The sequence below is a fragment of the Galleria mellonella genome, unplaced genomic scaffold (assembly GCF_026898425.1).
Source record: "Galleria mellonella isolate WM207_F2 unplaced genomic scaffold, CSIRO_AGI_GalMel_v1 utg63, whole genome shotgun sequence".
Lineage (NCBI taxonomy): Eukaryota > Metazoa > Arthropoda > Insecta > Lepidoptera > Pyralidae > Galleria > Galleria mellonella.
This window is the reverse complement of record NW_026442130.1, coordinates 13,927,447-13,945,757: the sequence shown is the minus strand read 5'-3', so window position 1 is coordinate 13,945,757 and position 18,311 is coordinate 13,927,447. Positions and strand designations below refer to the sequence as shown.

The 18,311-nt window shown below is 35.7% G+C and overlaps 3 protein-coding genes across 4 annotated transcripts; all 3 read right to left on the bottom strand.

Moving 5' to 3' along the window:
* Window positions 1-2,207: 2,207 nt before the first annotated feature.
* On the bottom strand, window positions 2,208-6,532 carry LOC113509553 (ecdysone oxidase-like). Of its 2 annotated transcripts, none has more exons than XM_031909893.2 (3): window positions 6,333-6,532; window positions 3,836-3,969; window positions 2,208-3,690 (listed from the first exon to the last, which is right to left on the bottom strand). In XM_031909893.2, exons 1-3 carry the CDS (start codon window positions 6,448-6,450, stop codon window positions 2,212-2,214), a joined length of 1,731 nt encoding a protein of 576 aa, XP_031765753.2. In that variant the 5' UTR covers window positions 6,451-6,532; the 3' UTR covers window positions 2,208-2,211. The 2 variants fall into 2 exon arrangements, with proteins under 2 accessions (XP_031765753.2, XP_052755833.1); XM_052899873.1 differs by having other exon boundaries at window positions 3,836-3,979; window positions 6,333-6,416.
* Window positions 6,533-7,154: 622 nt separating this feature from the next.
* Window positions 7,155-10,133, bottom strand: LOC113517720 (ecdysone oxidase-like). The gene is made up of 3 exons (XM_031909905.2): window positions 9,991-10,133; window positions 9,460-9,593; window positions 7,155-9,322 (listed from the first exon to the last, which is right to left on the bottom strand). Exons 1-3 carry the CDS (start codon window positions 10,106-10,108, stop codon window positions 7,844-7,846), a joined length of 1,731 nt encoding a protein of 576 aa, XP_031765765.2. The 5' UTR covers window positions 10,109-10,133; the 3' UTR covers window positions 7,155-7,843.
* Window positions 10,134-11,825: 1,692 nt separating this feature from the next.
* LOC113513481 (ecdysone oxidase-like) lies at window positions 11,826-18,018 on the bottom strand. The gene is made up of 3 exons (XM_052899783.1): window positions 17,904-18,018; window positions 15,654-15,814; window positions 11,826-13,351 (listed from the first exon to the last, which is right to left on the bottom strand). Exons 1-3 carry the CDS (start codon window positions 18,016-18,018, stop codon window positions 11,861-11,863), a joined length of 1,767 nt encoding a protein of 588 aa, XP_052755743.1. The 3' UTR covers window positions 11,826-11,860.
* Between the last annotated feature and the right edge of the window lie 293 nt (window positions 18,019-18,311).

Sequence of the window (18,311 nt, the reverse complement as noted above, 5' to 3'; positions counted from 1 at the left end):
ATGTTTACACAACATATGAAGCTCTGGACAAGATTTTGTACAAAGAACAGCTTTATGTGGGTGGGGGAAGTCTTAGTAATGGGTTCTAAAAGTCCCATTGCTAGCAATGTACCCTATCAGGTCGATCTCCATGCGGTTTCCCCTAGAAACCGCCGTGGTTAATTCTTGTAGAATTTTTCACGATGTACCAACTGACCTGCCGTTTCATTCTCACCTGCCATCCCTTACTGGTGCTCCACCAGCGTACACCGATAGCGCAGACAGGATTACCATTCCATTATCAGTTAAAAAAAGCCTTAAGTAGACCGTGAAAAGGTTATATTACAAGTATATTAGGATTGTGGGTATGCCCAGCGTGCCTGCAACGGTGCATCCGCGCTTGCTATCCTAAATGCATTTCTCGTAATCTGAGCGCTAACCTATGTATGTAGGTACCTGCAGCGTCCAATCTCTGGTATCTAGCTACAAGTATCTTGTTAAACAACTGAATATATTTGCGGTTGTGCATACAATGTACGGTCAGTTCATACTGATATGTTTCTAGCGTAGAACATAGAACTTCTAGTAAGTGTAGGTATAAAACGTGGATTGTTATGCAGTAAATGTCGTCATTGTTATCATATTGGTCGTGTTAATGGTACGTGGAGGGGGGAAAGGGATTGTTGGCAATGGAGTTTGGCAGCCCCATTGCTATTAATATGCCCTATTATGTCGACCTCCGCGTGGTTCCCCCTGAAAACCATCGTGAACAATTCTAGTTGAATTCGTCACGATGGGCTAACTGATTAGCTTCATCCTCACCTATCATTCTTCACTGATGCCCCGCTGGTGTATGCCGATAGCGCGGGTGGGGTTACCATTCCATTATCATCCAAATAAAAAACCTACCTGCCGAGGGTAGCTACTATTAGCATACCACCTCTTATGAGAGAGGCCTATGTTCAACAGTGAACTAAGTGAGTAGAATGAGAATTTTTTAAATTTATTTAAATTAATTTTTAAATTGTTTAAATTAATTATTTCGATTTATAACTGATTGATTTATGAATTAACAAATATAAAAAAAAATCCACCCGAATTCAGAATCTCCTACTTTTGAAAGTATTTTGAAAAAAAATGGATTTTACCTACCTGGACCTACGAGTGACATGGACTTTTTTATGCTATTTAAAAAAAATAGAGGTCTACTTGGAAATGTGCGCGGAGTCGGGGCAGGTGGCTAGTCTTAAAAAGAACAATCACTTTTTCTGACTGTCACTCGTCTTAAATATTACCATGATATTTTCCACAAAATCTACCAGAATACGTTGTTTGCGCGCCATCCGCGCCGCAACCACAAATCACGCGGTGTTGCCAGCCTGCAAACTTCAAAATACAGCAATATTTCCATCGCCTCGCTCCAATAAATAACGACTGTATTGCCAGCTTCTCGATTTCAACAATATTTGGTTATTACTTTTTTAGTGATTCAGTGTAAACATCGATTGGATTAACTGTTATGAATGGAGTGGTAACGGTAACTTCGCCTGCACTGTTCACATACTGATAATCTCGCAGGGTACCACTGAATGATGGTAAGCGAGGACGAAGTCAGTTGATTACTTCAACAATTTTCTGTAGTAGATTTAAACAAAAAATGATGGTTTAAAAGTGCTTGTAAATAAGTCTATTTAAACAAAGATGATTTGAAATTAATTTTAAAGAGAGATACTGAATTTAGCTACATTTTTTATACCTTATAACTCCGTCAGTTGTAAACCGATTTGGAAAATTCCTTTTTCTGTCTCAAAGGACATACTTACAGATCTCATAGAAATTGTATGTAAAATTAATTCAGTAGTTTAGTTTTTAAATCAAAACGACTGTCACAATTGAAGTCAGTTTTTTGGGACGTAATCTTAATTATTGAGTTTGTATGTTATAAACAAATAAACGAATCTTTCTTCTTTATAATAATAATATAGACTTAGACATATTAACAATACAATTATATATATTGACAACATAGATTAAAATAATGAATCTAATATTTGCATCAATTAAGACGTGTACAACAAATAATACGAGCACATTTACACAATAGAGTTCTTAGATAAAAAAAATATATATATATATATATAATAGTTAATATAAAAATCGTAAATAATTTTTTAAATAGTTTTTTTTTATATTATATGTGCATATTATTACAATAATAATTTCATGAAAATATCAATTTTTTGCCTTTATAAAATCTGCAGCTTTTTCAGCGACCATTATTATAGGTACATTAGTGTTACCACTAGTCATGTTAGGAATCACGCTACCGTCCACCACCCTCAATCTCTGCACACCGAATACCTTGAGTCTCCCATCCACGACGGATCCCATGGCACACGTTCCTATGTAGTGATTCATTGTCATAGCCATGCACAGAGCGTAGCATCTCCAGAACTCCTCGCTGTCTGGTTCGTTCGATGCACAATCTGGTGGAATCAAAAATGTTGCATTTACGTCTTGAAAGTAATTCGTCGTCGTTACACGATTAATACGTTCGATATATGAAGCAAGGTTCTCCAAATCAGCAGCATCAGAAAAATAACCAGTGTAAATTTCCGGATAAACGTAAGGATTAATGCTTTGCAACAAGATACGACCTCGTGACTTTGGATGGAGTACAACTGTCTGTGATATCATAACCTCTCTTCCTTTCGCCTGTTTGTAAAAGGTATTACAAATTTCTTTTTTGAAATAATTTGTAAATGCACAGTTTTCTAATAGGTAATCGCTGTCCACTATAAGATTTACTGATTGGTAGTCTGGATATGTTTGTAAGTTATTCACTGTAGCAAAACCCATAACAGTTGGTTGCGGGTATTTGTGGGGGTTTTTAGGTCGTTCAGAAATTTTTTCCAATGCGTAAGTCGATATACCACTTATATGATTTTGTAAATTTTCTCCTACAGGCAAGTCTGCAATTACGTTAATACCTAAATCCTCTAAATGTTTTCTAGGACCAATACCCGACAACATGAGCAACTGTGGAGAATTTATGGCTCCAGCTGACACTATGATCTCCTTGTTTGCTCTTATTGTTATTTTTTCCTTATTTTCTTTGATCGCTTCAATACTAACAGCATTATTATGTTCATCGAAATTGATTTTAGTGACCATAGTATGTTTCAATACATATAAATTAGATCTATTTTTAATCGGTGAGAGGAAGGTTGTGGCTGTGCTCTGTCGATAACCATTAGCTATCGTCAGTAAAGGCTCAGTGAAACCAAGTGTATAATTTCCATTTGTATCTAAAACGATATTATACCCGAGTTCACTGAAAGCTTGTAAATATTTATTTGTTCTTTTCTCATACTGTTTTGTTACTCCTAAGTAGCCTTCGCTACCATGAAATGCTGCACTTGGTGTATTCCAAATGTTTGGATCTTGAAGTCTTTCACTTTTGATAAAATATGGCAGAACATTGTTATAACTCCAGGTATTGTCATTAGTTATTTTTGCCCAATTGTCATAATCGTAGGGATTTCCACGAACATAATACATGTAGTTAATGCTACTGCAACCTCCCAACATTTTCCCTCTTGGTATATCCGAAATGGGGGGTGTGTGACCTTGTTGTGAATAGCCATCATATATTGACGTATAATTCCAATCTTCTGCTGATTGTTTCATATATGGCATCAAACCAGGTAACTGAAATATCGTGATTTTCATTAAGAAAAATATTTTTGTAATAAAAAAAAATAACTATATAATAAAAAAAATGTAATAAAAGAAACTTAAGACTCTTCTTGACCTTAGGTCAAGAAAAGACGAAGCAAGTTATAGAGCAACATACGTCTGATTCTATCGGAGGGTCGCCGCCAGCTTCTACCAGCAAAACTCTCGACGTGGGATCCTCTGTAAGCCTGTTCGCGATCACACAACCTGCAGATCCTGCACCTACTATTACGTAGTCGAATACGTCACCATCTGTGAACAACTGCGATGTGATAACATTTCTGTTTAAAGTTATAAATTTACAGATTGTAATACCATAATATTAAACGTGGAAAAAGTGTCTGACTGAAAGAGCGTATAATAACTGCAATTTCTAAATAAATAAATAATACACAATGATTTTTGTGAATTGTATGGATTATTGCTTCCCAAGAAGAAATTATTTGCTCTACAGAAAACAATAGCTTCATCGTCACAAATTTAATATGTTTAACACGTGAGTAAATATTGTTGATTGCAAAAAGAAATCATAAAATTGATTCAGAATTGATGACGTAAATGTGTAATAGGCACAAAATATGGTATACGCACACATATAATATGGCCTTGGCGAAAAGTATTTGCCACCCTGAACATTCTTAGAAATTTCTTATCTACTGACCTATATTGGATCTATTGTCGTATAGTACACGTTTAAAAGTTTAAATTAGCCAATCAAAACAAAACACCATATCATAAAACTAGAAACACAATAGAGGTGACTCTTTCCAGGTAAGTCAAATTTTAGGGAAATTTTTAGTTTATTCATCATAGTGTAAAGAACTGTTGATAACTTATTGTAAATTGGTTGTAGTATTACGTGAGGTAGTTCATAAAAACACTAGAAAAATGCCTGAACGCCGTGACTTAAGTAAAGAAAAGGGAACGATTAAAAATCCACTTGTTGTCTGAAGAATGCAAAAATAAAAGAGAAATTGCTAAGATTATGAAGTGTCCAAATAGTACCGTTAAGGTTACCTTAAATTGGTACAAGATGATCATAAGACACGAAAACTTAAAACGAAGTGCAAGGAAAAGAATTACATCTGCAAGAAAAGACAGACTATTAATACGAACTTCTTTGAAAAATCGAAAAAAAATTATCTGAATAGGCTGCTGAATTAAGCGAGAAGCTGGGGAAAAAGATTTCTGTTAAAACTGTTAGAAGAAGGCTCCAGAATCCTGCGCTCAGAGGTTGCAAGGCAAGAAAGAAGCCATGGTGGTTTGAGAAGAACAAGAACTTACGTTTGCAGTGGTATTTAGAACATTAACGTTATACCGAGGAAGATTGGGCGAATATAGTTTAGTCGAATGAATCCAAATTTGAGGTATGTCATTTAAACGATTAAACATAAATTAAAGACATTTGAGATTTATTTAAGTTCAAGTTTGTTTAAGTGTTCAATAACAGACGTATTTTCAAAAATCATATTATTTTATTAAATTTCAGGTATTTGGTACTGCAGGTGTCACCTACGCGAAACACAGAGTTGGTGAAGAATTCATACCGGAGTATGTGATGCTGACTGTAAAACATGGCGGAGGCAGTGCTATGGTCTGGGACTGTATGTCTGTCTCAGGAATTGGAAAAATAGTCGAACGGAAGGCCGAATGGATTCGAAAAAATATATGGAGGTATTGAAATCCTCATTGGACATGATTTTCGATGATACGAACCTAGGTGGCGTCTGTTTCTAACAGAATAATGCCCCATACCATAAGCCCATAACCACTATGAGTTGGTTTGAGAAAAATGGTATAGAGCTTCTAAGTTGGCCACCTCAGTCAGCGGATCTTAACTCTATCGAACATTTATGGTTGATTTTAAAGCGTAAGATAAAGGAACATTCGGTTATTTCCAAAGAAACTTTAAAGAAACGTTTGATACAGGAATGGAATGAATGAATGGAAAAATGTAAAAATTTATTTTTCATTTTTACCAAAAAAAAATGCAGTTATTAAAGCTAAAGCTTTCAATACGAAATATTAATGTAATTTTAGAATTAAAGGTGTTTTAAGTACATGGTTTTTTCCCCGTGTAAACCTTATAAGTTAATTGTAATGTTCTAGGGTGGCAAATACTTTTGCCCAAGACTATAATATGGTACTACATATAAAACACATATACATAAGATTTATAATTCACAACTTAGAATATTAAAACTAATAATAAAAAAAAAATAAAGTAATATTTAATGAAAGATTCTTAAAATTATTTTTAAAGGGTTATAGGTGTCGTAAGAGGCGACATGTATTTCTGTTGTGAATCAGCTGAGCTTGCATGACTGTGTTTCAGTGTGAAGGGTGAAATATGGCTGTGAAATTATTGGGGACGGAGGCATAACATCTTAGTTCTCAGGAATGGCAACGCATGAGGGGTACCTTGGCTATATTAGTGTATTCTGTAATGCCAGTGGTTATTTATGTTTTTTTGGGCGACAGTTACCACTTTCCATCAGGCGGACCGTCAATTTGATTGCCATTTTAAATGTCATAAAAAAATACACAAGGGATAGAGAAATATAGTGAATATTAAAAAAGTGAATGTTTTATTATATGGAGCAATCAATACTGACCATAAATCAGCGCTTGTTCAGGATACAGGTACGACGTGAGGTGCAGAGTAGTGGCCAACAGGTGCAAAACGTTTTGCGTCCATGTTATATTAGCTATTTCTGATACTGAAGCGTCCATAACGAGTGTATTGGTAATAGATAATGGTTACTGACATCAGCTACCTTTATACCTCATTCGTGCAGATAATTATAACTACGTTCAACCTGAACAAACAAAATATTTGTAGCGAGATATTTTTGCAAATTGCCATGTGGCTAATTATTTAACAAATCCATCAATCTAACACATGTATAAAGTACACGTACAGTAAAGTATCTGTACTACATCTGATTTTACAGGGGAAGGTTATTATAACTTTCTACTTATTTATTTCAACTACTTTTGGGCTTATTTTTATAAAGAGAGTAATAATTAATGTGTTCGAAGTCTTGATATTATTTCAGCTATTAACTGTCCACTGCTGGATATAAGCCTTTCTCATTAAGGGGAGTTTTGCTAGTAGTTGCCACGCTTGGCAGGCGGGTTGGCAACTGCAGTTAGACTTTTACAATGTGTTTCAGTAAAAGCCTAACTGACACCTACGGGAAAGGAAGGGGTGGCCTATTCTATGCCGGGACCACACGGTGTCTTGATAACAATAGATTATTGTAAATGTTATTAATTCACTTGTTACGACAATTACGCGGATTTGATTTGACCATGAACTGATGAAAATGGTGTCTAATAATAAAACATGTGGAATTGAAATCATGCAAGTAATAATGTTACAAAATAATATTTAATATTAAAAAATAAATTTTATGACTTATAAAATGTGTTCAAAGGCTTTATCTCATACAATTAAATAAATAACTGAAAATCAAAATGTAACTTTTTCTCTGAATCTCTTCAAATTATAAACATTGATGATTGATGATAATGTCAAAAGTAATAATAAAAATAAAGCCCTTTATTAGGATTTGCGTAATGTAACTAGTCTGGCCAAAAATATTGTTACATAAAAACTTTTATTTTTTTCAACTTTTTAATTATTTTGAATTTGGAACACGTATATTATTTTAAAAACTTCTTTCGATTTCGCGCCCTTTACATTTTTTTTCGTGTTCATTATCAAATTACAATATGGAATGGGGTATTAAAGAAAATAGGATTGCAATGATCGCCTTACACAAAGTGGGTATGGAGCCGTCAGTCATATTCCAGATACTTCAAAAGCTTGGTATCAGCCGTATGTTCGTATATCGTACTATCAACAGATACAACAACACTTCCTCTGTCGATGACTAGAAAAGATCGGGGGCAGCCGCGTTAATGATGAGGCTATTTACACGCTCATCCAGCATTAATTATTAGATGTACACAACAATTAATATGCTCACTTTCACACAAAAATGGCGTTCCTAAATTTAAAAGAAATTATAATAGGAAATGTAATAATCATAAGTAGTTTTTCAAATACTTCTTTATATTATATCTACTTATTATTAGAATAATAATTTAATAAAAAATATCAATTTCCTGCCTTTATAAAATCTGCAGCTTTTTCAGCGATCATTATTATAGGTACATTAGTGTTACCACTAGTCATGTTAGGAATCACGCTAGCGTCCACCACCCTCAATCTCTGCACACCGAATACTTTGAGTCTCCCATCCACCACAGATCCCATGGCACACGTTCCTATGTAGTGATTCATTGGCATAGCCATGCACAGAGCGTAACATCTCCAGAACTCCTTGCTGCCTGGTTCGTTCGATGCACAATCTGGTGGAATCAAAAACGTTGCATTTACCTCTTGAAAGTAATTCGTCGTCATTACACAATTAACACGTTCCATATATGAAGCAAGGTTCTCCAAATCAGAAGCATCAGAAAAATAACCAGTGAATATTTCCGGATAAACATAAGGATTGATGTTTCGCAACAAGATACGACCTCGTGATTTTGGATGAAGTACAATTGTCTGTGATATCATAACCTCTCTTCCTTTTGCCTCTTTGTAAAAGATATTACAAATTTCTTTTTTGAAACCATTTGTAAATGCACAACTTTGTAATAGATCCTCGCTATCCACTATAAGATTAATTGATTGGTAGTCTGGATATGTTTGTAAGTTATCCACTGTAGCAAAACCCATAACAGTTGGTTGTGGATGTTTGTGGGGGTCTTTAGGTCGTTTAGGAGTTTTTTCTAATGCATAAGTCGATATACCACTTATATGATTTTGTAAATTTTCTCCTACAGGCAAGTCTGCGATTACGTTAATACCTAAATCCTCTAAATGTTTCCTAGGACCGATGCCCGACAACATGAGCAACTGTGGAGAATTTATGGTTCCAGCTGACACTATGATCTCCTTGTTTGCTCTTATTGTTATTTTTTTCTTATTTTCTTTGATCGCATCAATACTAACGGCGTTATTGTCTTCATCAAAATTAATTTTAGTGACCAGAGTATTTTTTAAAACATGTAAATTAGATCTATTTTTAATAGGCGAGAGGAACGTTTTGGCTGTGCTTTGTCGATAACCATTAACCATCGTGAGCAAAGGCTCAGTGAAACCAAGTGTATAATTTCCATTTGTATCTAAAACGACATTATACCCGAGCTCACTAAAAACTTGTAAATATTTGTTTGTTCTTTTCTCAAACTGTTTTGTCACTCCTAAGTAACCTTCGCTACCATGAAATGCTGCATTTGGTGTATTCCAAATTTTTGAATTTTGAAGTCTTTCACTTTTGATAAAATATGGTAGAACATTGTTATAACTCCAGGTGTTGTCATTAGTTATATTTGCCCAATTGTCATAATCATACGGATTTCCTCGAACATAATACATGTAGTTCATGCTACTGCAACCTCCCAGCATTTTCCCTCTTGGTATATCAGAAACGGGAGGTGTGTGACATTGTTGTGAATATCCGTCGTATACTGACGTATAATTCCAATCTTCTGCTGATTGTTTCATATATGACATCAAGCCAGGCAACTGAAATATCGTGATTTTTATTAAAAATACTATTTTAATAAAAGAAAGGATTATTTAATAAACAAATGTAATAAAAGAAATATAAATTATACAGTATAAGATCAAGAAGAGCGAGATCAAGCAATAGAACAACTTACGCCAGATTCTATCGGAGGGTCACCCCCAGCTTCTATCAGTAAGACTTTCGACGTGGGATCTTCTGTGAGCCTGTTCGCGATCACACAACCCGCAGTACCTGCACCCACTACTATGTAGTCGAATACGTCACCATCTGTAAACAACTACGATGGGATAATATTTAGGTTTAAAGTTATTAAATTTATAGATTTTAAAACCCTACCATTATATGAGGACAAAGTTACTGATAGAGCGTACAAGAGCTATAATTGTTAAATGTATATATACGACACAATGGTTTGTGTGAATTGTATAGATTTTCGCTTCACAGGAAGCAATTGTTTGCTTTGCAGAAAACAGTAGCTTCAATCATCGTGAGTAAACTTTATTGATTGCAAAAAGGATTGAGAAAATCGACACAGAATCTTTCTATCAGGTGGGCCGTTAACTTCTCTGCCATTCTAAGTGTTAAAAAAATACATGAGGGATAGATAAGTATAGTGAATATTAAAATAGTGAATGACTTATTATAGGGAACAATCAATACTGACCATGAATCAGCGCTTGCTCAGGATACAGGTACGACGTGAGATGCAGAGTAGTGGCCAACACGTGTAAAGCGTTTTGAGTCCATGTTATATTAGCTATTTCTGATACTGAAGCGTCCATAACGAGTGTATTGGTGTGATAGTAGTTACTGACATCAGTTACCTTTATACCTCATTCATGCAGATGACTATTAATAACTTCAACTTGAATAAACAATTTAATGCAAAATATTCGTAGCGAGACATTTATGCAAATTGACATGTGGCATTATTTAACAGTACAGTCGATGTGAATTATTTTTACACCTTACATAATTCTAAAGGGACACTATATAAAGGTGTTTTCTTATGTATCTACCTACTTTGGTTATGTCTCTGTCTGAAAGGTGAGTTTAATAACAATAATAAAGTTAATTTAACAAAACAGTAGGCAGACAGAATATACATCATACAGATATTTGCAGAAATGAAACCTGTTGTTTGTTAAAAAGGTGCCAATGACAATGGAATGGTAACCCCGCCTGAGCTAACAGTATATGCTGACAGGGCACCAGTGAGGGATGATAGGTGAGAATGAAAAGGCAGGTCAGTTAGCCCATCGTGATGAATATGCCAGGAATTCAGTACGATGGTTTCAAGGGGGACAGCGTGGAGGTCCACCTGACAGGGTGAATTGCTAGCAATAGGACTGGTAATCCGCATTACTAACACTCCATTCCCTTCAATTAATATGAGGGTTAGGATCGTTAGTTTGGGGAGGATAGTTTAGATCTTAAAGACTGTTAATCTGTGATTTTTCTTCTTTTTTATGCTTAAGATGGTATAGTTTATGTCCGGCACCAAACCCCCTTAAGCTCCCCACTCTGTTGCCTTTCCCTCGACCATTAAATTTCTTTATTCGGTTCTTACAACACCCACGAGGAAGGAAGGGATGGCCGGGACCACACGGCAATAATATATATTGTACATATGTAAATATTATACAAGTAATTGTTAAGGAAAGTGGCTGATTTACATAGTAATTATGTTAGCACATGTGAAAACGAAAGTAGAAATATGAGGCTTAGGCTGGGCTCGGGTTCTAGGTCCCATCTAAGAAGTTTGCAGATCATAAAATTATATAATCTCACCTTGACTGCAGATTTAGTGTAAGTGGTACTCGCTCAGCATGCACCAGGGTTCATGAAGCTACGACACGTAAATATCACAATGGCGTCGATCTGTTTTAGTCTTTTAGTATAACCACATTATGTATAAGGCATATTATTACGATACTTGGAAGCGATTAATAGGGAATGTCCGGGGGGTTCAGGAGTTCTCTACACAGTAGGTACGTTGCTTTTTTTTGGGAGAAAACGGGGTTACCATATATCCCGCCTGCGATAACGGGATATGCTGGCGGAGCACCAGTGTAGGGTGATAGATGAGAATGAAAACAGGCCAGTTAGCCCATCATGATGAATTCATCAGGAATTAACCATGATAGTTTCCAGGGAGAACCGCGAGGAGGTCGACCTGGTTGGGTATATTGCTAGCAATGGGATTCTCAGTCTCCATTACTAACAATCCCTTTCCCCCAGTAGCTACGTTGTTGATAACGGCAGGCACAAAGAAAAACAAATCGTTGTACAGCGTTTCGCGGTACACTACACTACACTGTGCAGACCATTTTGTCTGTTCATCTTAAGTCAGGGGAAATTGTAGAATATAATGCGTTTGGAGAATATTATAAATTTTATAGCGATGTGATTTTCTTAAACAGTGATCATTATATAAAATAGTAAAATAAATAAAAACTCAAATTTCAAATTTTCAAACTCAAACCATTAATGCTTTGTAATTTATTTTGCAAATAATTGTAATTATAATTCAGTTAAACTTTATTATCTGCCTTTATAAAATCTGCAGCTTTTTCGCCAATCATAATAATAGGAGCATTAACGTTTCCACTAGTCATTGCGGGAATAACGCTCCCATCTGCCACCCTCAATTTCTGCACACCTAATACTCTCAGTCGCCCATCCACTACAGATCCTATTGCACAGGTTCCTATGTAGTGATTGGCTGGTGTTGCCATGCACAGTATTTGACATTTCCAGAATTCCTCGCTATCTGGTTCGAGCAAAGCACAACTTGGTGGAATCAAAAATTTTGCGTTCATCTCCTTGAAGTAACTTGTATTCATTAAACGATAGACATCTTGTGTGTATGTAATGAGATTCTTCAAATCTGCATTGTGAGTAAAGTAATCCGTGTAAATCAGCGGGTAATCAAGAGGATTCACGCTTTGTAACAAAATACGACCATGAGATTTCGGATGAAGCAGAGTTGTTAACGAAATCATAACCTCCCTTCCTCTCACTTGTTCGTAAAAAGCATCACAAAGTTCATTCTTGAAATAATAGAAAAAAGCACATTTTTGCAATAGATCGTCGTCATTCATGATGTTGCTGGCGGTTTGATAATCCGGATATAATTGTGATTTATTCATGGCGACAAAACCGTAAATGGTTGGTACTGAGTGTTTGTGGGGACTTGGAGGTTCAGTAGAGCTGTGTCTTTCTCCCAATGCATATACTGATATACTCATCATATGGTTTTGCAAATTCTCTCCTACAGGTAAGTTTGAGATAACATTAATATTTAAATCCTCTAAATGTTTCTTAGGACCTACACCAGACAACATAAGTAACTGTGCAGAATTTATAGTTCCAGCTGATACAATGATTTCTTTGTTTGCTTTTATTGCTATTCTTTCGTTATTTTCTTTAATCGCATCAATACTAACGGCGTTATTGTCTTTATCAAAATTAATTTTAGTGACCAGAGTATTTTTTAAAACATGTAAATTGGGTCTATTTTTAATAGGCGAGAGGAACGCTGTGGCCGTGCTTTGTCGAGAATCATTAGCAATCGTTAGCATTGGTTCATTGAAGCCAAGCGTATAATTTCCATTTGTGTCAAACACGACATCAAATCCGAGTTCACTAAAAGCATTAAGATATTTATTAGTTATATTGGAATACTGTTTAGTGACTCCTAGGTAACCGTCTTTACCATGAAAGCGTGCATTTGGTGTATTCCAAATGTTTGGATCTTGATTTTTTTCACTTTTTATAAAATATGGAAGGACATTATTATATTTCCAAGTGTCGTCATTGGTTATTGTTGCCCAATTGTCATAGTCGTGAGGGTTAGCTCGGACATAGTACATATTGTTGCTACTACTGCAACCTCCCAGCATTTTCCCTCTCGTTATATCTGCTACGGGAGGCGTGTGACATTCTTGTGAGTATCCATCGTATACTGATGTGTAATTCCAATCTTCTTGTGCGTGTATTGTATATATTTGTAAGGCCGGTAACTGAAATATTACAAAGCTTTTAAAATTTTGTAAACGTAAACACTGTAATATTGTAGTATTATTAGTACGTAATAAATGACTATAGTATTTAGGGTCCGTCATGTCATGAGATTTTCAAAATATGACGGTATATCCATATCTCAAACGACTCCAGTTTCTTCACTGTGTTCGGTGCGAGAGTTCATGTCTCTATGCTTTACAAGAGCACAGAGAATATTTAAATCTCAGCTAGTAAATATATATAATAGTCTAAGATCCCATTGCTTATTTCTGTAGGTTTAAGACTTTTTTTTTATTAAATTTGGTTAAAATGAAAGATGGGTGAAAGTGTATTATAATTGCATCAGGGTTGTCTGCTCGCAGTTAGTTACAATCTAAGGTTGACTAGGTTGCAGTTTCAATCCTGACACAATACAAATATTTGTATTTTTTTTTTTTTATTTATATTAATTTGAAAACTTTCTCTAAGAATAAGAAGAATTTCTATAATAATAAAATAATATTTTTTTATTCATGTAAACTTAATTACAAGTATTTTTGAATAGTAATTTTTTTTTTAATCCAACTCAATTTTAGCTGTACTTGTTTATAATTCTACCACTTAACGGAATGCAATTTCGGCTGAGAAGAAAAGACTGACAAGAAATTTAACAGTTGCTTTTTTTCAACAAAAGACGATTTTATATGTAATAAGTATTTCTTACTTAATGGTTAAGGGATAGGTAGAAGTGTCCTTTTTAAAACATCACCAAAGTTTAACTACGGTTGCCAAAACGTCTGCTAAGTGCGGCAGTTGCTGGCAAAACCCTATTTAAGGTGGCGGTCTATGTTCAGCAGTGGACAGTTAACAGCTGATATGATAAAAAAGTATGTATTTACAACAAAATCAGTTTTTTTACAAAATTGGTAGTAAAGTACACAGCTGAAAGGCTTTTGCTTTACTGGCTTTTGGCCACAACAGAATATCAGCGTTTTGCTCTTTTGAGGGCAAAGCAGTAAACTGAGTTGTGACCACTTTGTGTTCCTGTGGCGCACTCACGAGAAATTGTGTAACCTCTTTTATGTACTTTCTTTTTGTTTTTTTTTTCTTTCTATATGTTTTGTTTTATTTCTTTCAATATTTAACAGTAGCTAATAGTTAATAAAAAGTTTATTTGTGTGCAGTAAGTGATGCAAATAAATTATCTATCTATCTATCTATAAAAACTAATTGTAGAACGGGTTTAAGTCCTGTTCAGATTGAGACTAGAAAGAACTGCAAAAAAAATATTTATTATTAGTTTTTATCAAGGACCATAAAATTATTTCGAAGCAATAAAAATTATATATAATACAATATTCTATGGCTGGATCGCTAGTCAACAAAATACCTCATTTATTATAAATTATGCTGCAAAAGATATAAGTATATAACTCTCTAAAAGCAATGAAATTTGTTTTATTACCAGTTTTATTATGTGCCATAATTGCTTTAGTGGTATTTTTCCATGTTTCTATAATTTTTTTTTAAATAGAATTTTATAGCTAAACTAAGCGTCATTAACTTGTTTTAACATTTATTGGTTCACGTTTATATAATAAAATAAACAAACTATCAGAATTTAAACTCGAATTTGAACCAGAGGAAGACTTTGTAGCGTGAAGCAGTTATGTTTGCATGGCTGTGTTTCGGTTTGAAGGGTGGGATATGGTAGTGAATTTAGAGGGTACAGAGGAATAACACCTGAATCCTTCAGGAATGGCAACGCATGGGGGGTATCATGTGCGAAACAGTATACTCTGTTATGTCCATGGTACTACTCATGTCTATAGGCGACAGTTACCACTTTTCATCAGGCCATTCTAAATATATTTTATTACATCAATATGATATTTCATCATCATATGCCTGTTTGTCTGTCTACTGATAAACTCCCCCACAATTAGGGGTTGCCAGTAGTTGCCATGCTTGGCAGGCGGGTTAGTAACCGCAGTTAGGATTTGGTGATATTTTAAGAAAGTCGCTCCTGCCTATCCTTCGTCTATTAAGTTCTCTTAGTCGCCTCTCACGACACCCACTGGAAAGAAAGGGGTGGCCCATTCAATGCTGGGACAACACAATAATATGATATTTACCTCTCTTCTACTCATATTTCTATCAATTGATTAATTTTACTGTCATAGTGTACGTGGGTATTGCACTGTTACTGTTAGGTATGAATAAAGAAAAAGTAGAAGAAACGGTAGAAGTATTATCCAAAGTTTACACCAAAAATTTCCTAGTTCATTGAACGATTAAACACCAAGAAATTAAAAAACTCACATCTGATTCTAGAGGGGGATCACCGCCAGCTTCTACCAGCAAGACTCTCGACGTAGGATCCTCTGTGAGCCTGTTCGCGATCACACAACCAGCAGATCCTGCACCCACTACTATGTAGTCGAATACGTCACCATCTGGAACGAAGTTAGATTCTAAATATTCTATTTTTGAAATTAATACCGGTAAGGTGAGAGTTAAACTCACATGCCGAGGGTTCCGTATAAAAAAATGAAATAAAATGATTTTATCTAGAAATGAGTTCATTAAATAATGAAAATATTTTTTATTCGAGTAAACTTAATTATCCCATTAAATATATAAGTTTGAAAAAGGGAGCCAACTCCATATGCGTGGTTGTTGACTTCATCGGCAAAAGAATTAAGATATAAATGGGTGCCAATGAGAGGGGGGAGGGATTGTTAATAATGGAGATTAAGGGTCCCATTGCTAGCAATATACCAAACCAGGTCGACCTCCACGTGGTCCCCCTGGAAACCATCGTACTGAATTCCAGGTTTATTCATCACGATGAGCTAACTGACCTGTCTTTTCATTCTCACCAATCATCCCTCACTGGTGCCCCGCCAGTATACGAGTATACCGTTAACGCAGGCGGGGTACCATTCCATCATCATCCATTAAAAAAATGGGTGCCAATTCCTTATCTAATCCTGTAATACAGTTAAAAGAATATACAACATAATAACATAAATTTAGAGCACAATTTCCTGTTTTTTTTCTGTTTTTTACCATTCCAATGTTTGATATCATTAATTATTCATCATTTATAAATGATAAACGACTGACGAATCGTCCTATCTTTTGGTTGCGTATAAGGTCAGCTAAGCGGTCGTACGTCGACCCATTGGGATCTTTTTTTTTTTACAACTTAGAATGGCAAACAAGCTGACGGTCCACCTGATGGAAAGTGGTAACCGTCGCCTATAGACATGAGCAGTACCATGGACATAACAGCGTATACTGTTTCGCCCATGATACCCCCCATGCGTTGCCATTCCTGAGGACTCAAGTGTTATGTCTCTGTACTCAGTAAATTCACGCCATATCCCACCGTTCAAACCGAAACACAGCCATGCAAACAACTGCTTCACGGTTGAAAACCGAATGGGACAGAGGTACCCAAGCAATCGACTTTTGTACAAAGTCTCCCTCTGTGCTTCCCCCTGCCTTATACTATCGTTTTATAGATCCTATGTGTTACTTTTGCGATATCCCACAGTTTAAGATATCTACAATGTCCATGCTCTGGATAAGTCGTTCTCAGTAGATGAGCCAGCGTGGCCAGATGAGATAGCGTGGGCGTGGTTACCATTGCATTTTTTCACGAATTTAATCAACACAATTTATATAATCATCGAAGTCCTGATGATTATTAATTATATCTAAGCAAAATGTTGTGAAATACGTAAAAATTTTGCTATTACAATTTTGATAGGCGTTACGTGTTAAAAAAATCGAGCGTTGAAAAATATTTCAAATCATAAAAATTCACTGCTTTCTGATGTTTTTTCTATATATATATATATGTATGATTCATTATATGCTGGCGGGGTACTACAGCTCAGTTAGACCATCGTGATGAATTCAAGTATTAACCACGATGATTTCCAGGGGGTTTTTTTTGGTGGGTGAAAATGGTATGGTAACCCCGCCTGCGCTAACGGAATACGCTGGCGGAGCACCAGTGAAGGATGATAGATGAGAATGAAAACAGGCCAGTTAGCCCATCATGATGAATTCATCAGGAATTAATCATGATAGTTTCCAGGGGGAACCGCGAGGAGGTCGACCTGGTTGTGTATATTGCTAGCAATGGGATTCTCAGTCTCCATTATTAACAATCCCTTTCCCCCTGATTTCCAGGGGTTGTCGCGTGGAGGTTGAGCTGATAGAGTATTTTATTGGCAACAAATATCAATGATCAACCTGGGGTCTAACAATACATCTGGGGGAATAGAATCATTAGTAATGGGGTCTATCAGTCCCATTGCTAGCAATATATCCTATTCGATATATTATATAGGTCGACCTTCACGTGGCCCACTCTGGAAACTATCGTGCTGAATTCCTGGTGTACTCATCACGATGGGCTAACTGAACTGCCCTTTTATCCTCACTTATCACTCCTCACTGGTGCCCCGCCTGTGTATACCGTTAGTGCAGGCAGTATTGCCATTTCATTGAAAAAAAAAAGCACTTGGGCGGTAATGGTGACCCGTCAACACTTACCATGGACTAAGGCCTGTTCTGGATACATGTACGACGTCAGCTGCAGAGTAGTGGCCAATACTCGCAAAGCGCTTTGCGTCCATTTTACACTAGCTATTTGTGACGTACTGTTCATGACGGCAACTCGGATAGGAATGTTAATTCACAATGTAAATTATAAGTAAAAATATTTAAAATGTGTCGAAGCATTTACATGTACGGGAGTGCATTAATAAAGTTTACTACTTAACACTGTATAGACGCGGTTCGATTATATACTAAAGTTAATTTTTTAAAAGATCCCTTATAATATTATTTTCTGAGTTGGTTAAGCAAGTTTCCCTATTGAGATCTTCTCTTGCGTTGAGACTGCTCAAGATGTTAAAAACAAGTATCCACAACTAGACATATTTGGTTTCAATTTGCTGG

What these genes read in the sequence shown, in the direction of transcription:
- LOC113509553 (XM_031909893.2), bottom strand. Translation starts at nt 6,450, where the DNA reads ATGGACGCTTCAGTATCAGAAATAGCTAATATAACATGGACGCAAAAC. An exon ending in TGAACAAGCGCTGATTTATG is followed by an intron (nt 3,970 to 6,332) that starts GTCAGTATTGAT and finishes AGTTGTTCACAG; the next exon opens with ATGGTGACGTATTCGACTAC. An exon ending in ACCCTCCGATAGAATCAGAC is followed by an intron (nt 3,691 to 3,835) that starts GTATGTTGCTCT and finishes ACGATATTTCAG; the next exon opens with TTACCTGGTTTGATGCCATA.
- LOC113517720 (XM_031909905.2), bottom strand. Translation starts at nt 10,108, where the DNA reads ATGGACGCTTCAGTATCAGAAATAGCTAATATAACATGGACTCAAAAC. An exon ending in TGAGCAAGCGCTGATTCATG is followed by an intron (nt 9,594 to 9,990) that starts GTCAGTATTGAT and finishes AGTTGTTTACAG; the next exon opens with ATGGTGACGTATTCGACTAC. An exon ending in ACCCTCCGATAGAATCTGGC is followed by an intron (nt 9,323 to 9,459) that starts GTAAGTTGTTCT and finishes ACGATATTTCAG; the next exon opens with TTGCCTGGCTTGATGTCATA.
- LOC113513481 (XM_052899783.1), bottom strand. Translation starts at nt 18,018, where the DNA reads ATGAACAGTACGTCACAAATAGCTAGTGTAAAATGGACGCAAAGCGCT. An exon ending in AGAACAGGCCTTAGTCCATG is followed by an intron (nt 15,815 to 17,903) that starts GTAAGTGTTGAC and finishes TTTCAAAAATAG; the next exon opens with AATATTTAGAATCTAACTTC. An exon ending in ATCCCCCTCTAGAATCAGAT is followed by an intron (nt 13,352 to 15,653) that starts GTGAGTTTTTTA and finishes GTAATATTTCAG; the next exon opens with TTACCGGCCTTACAAATATA.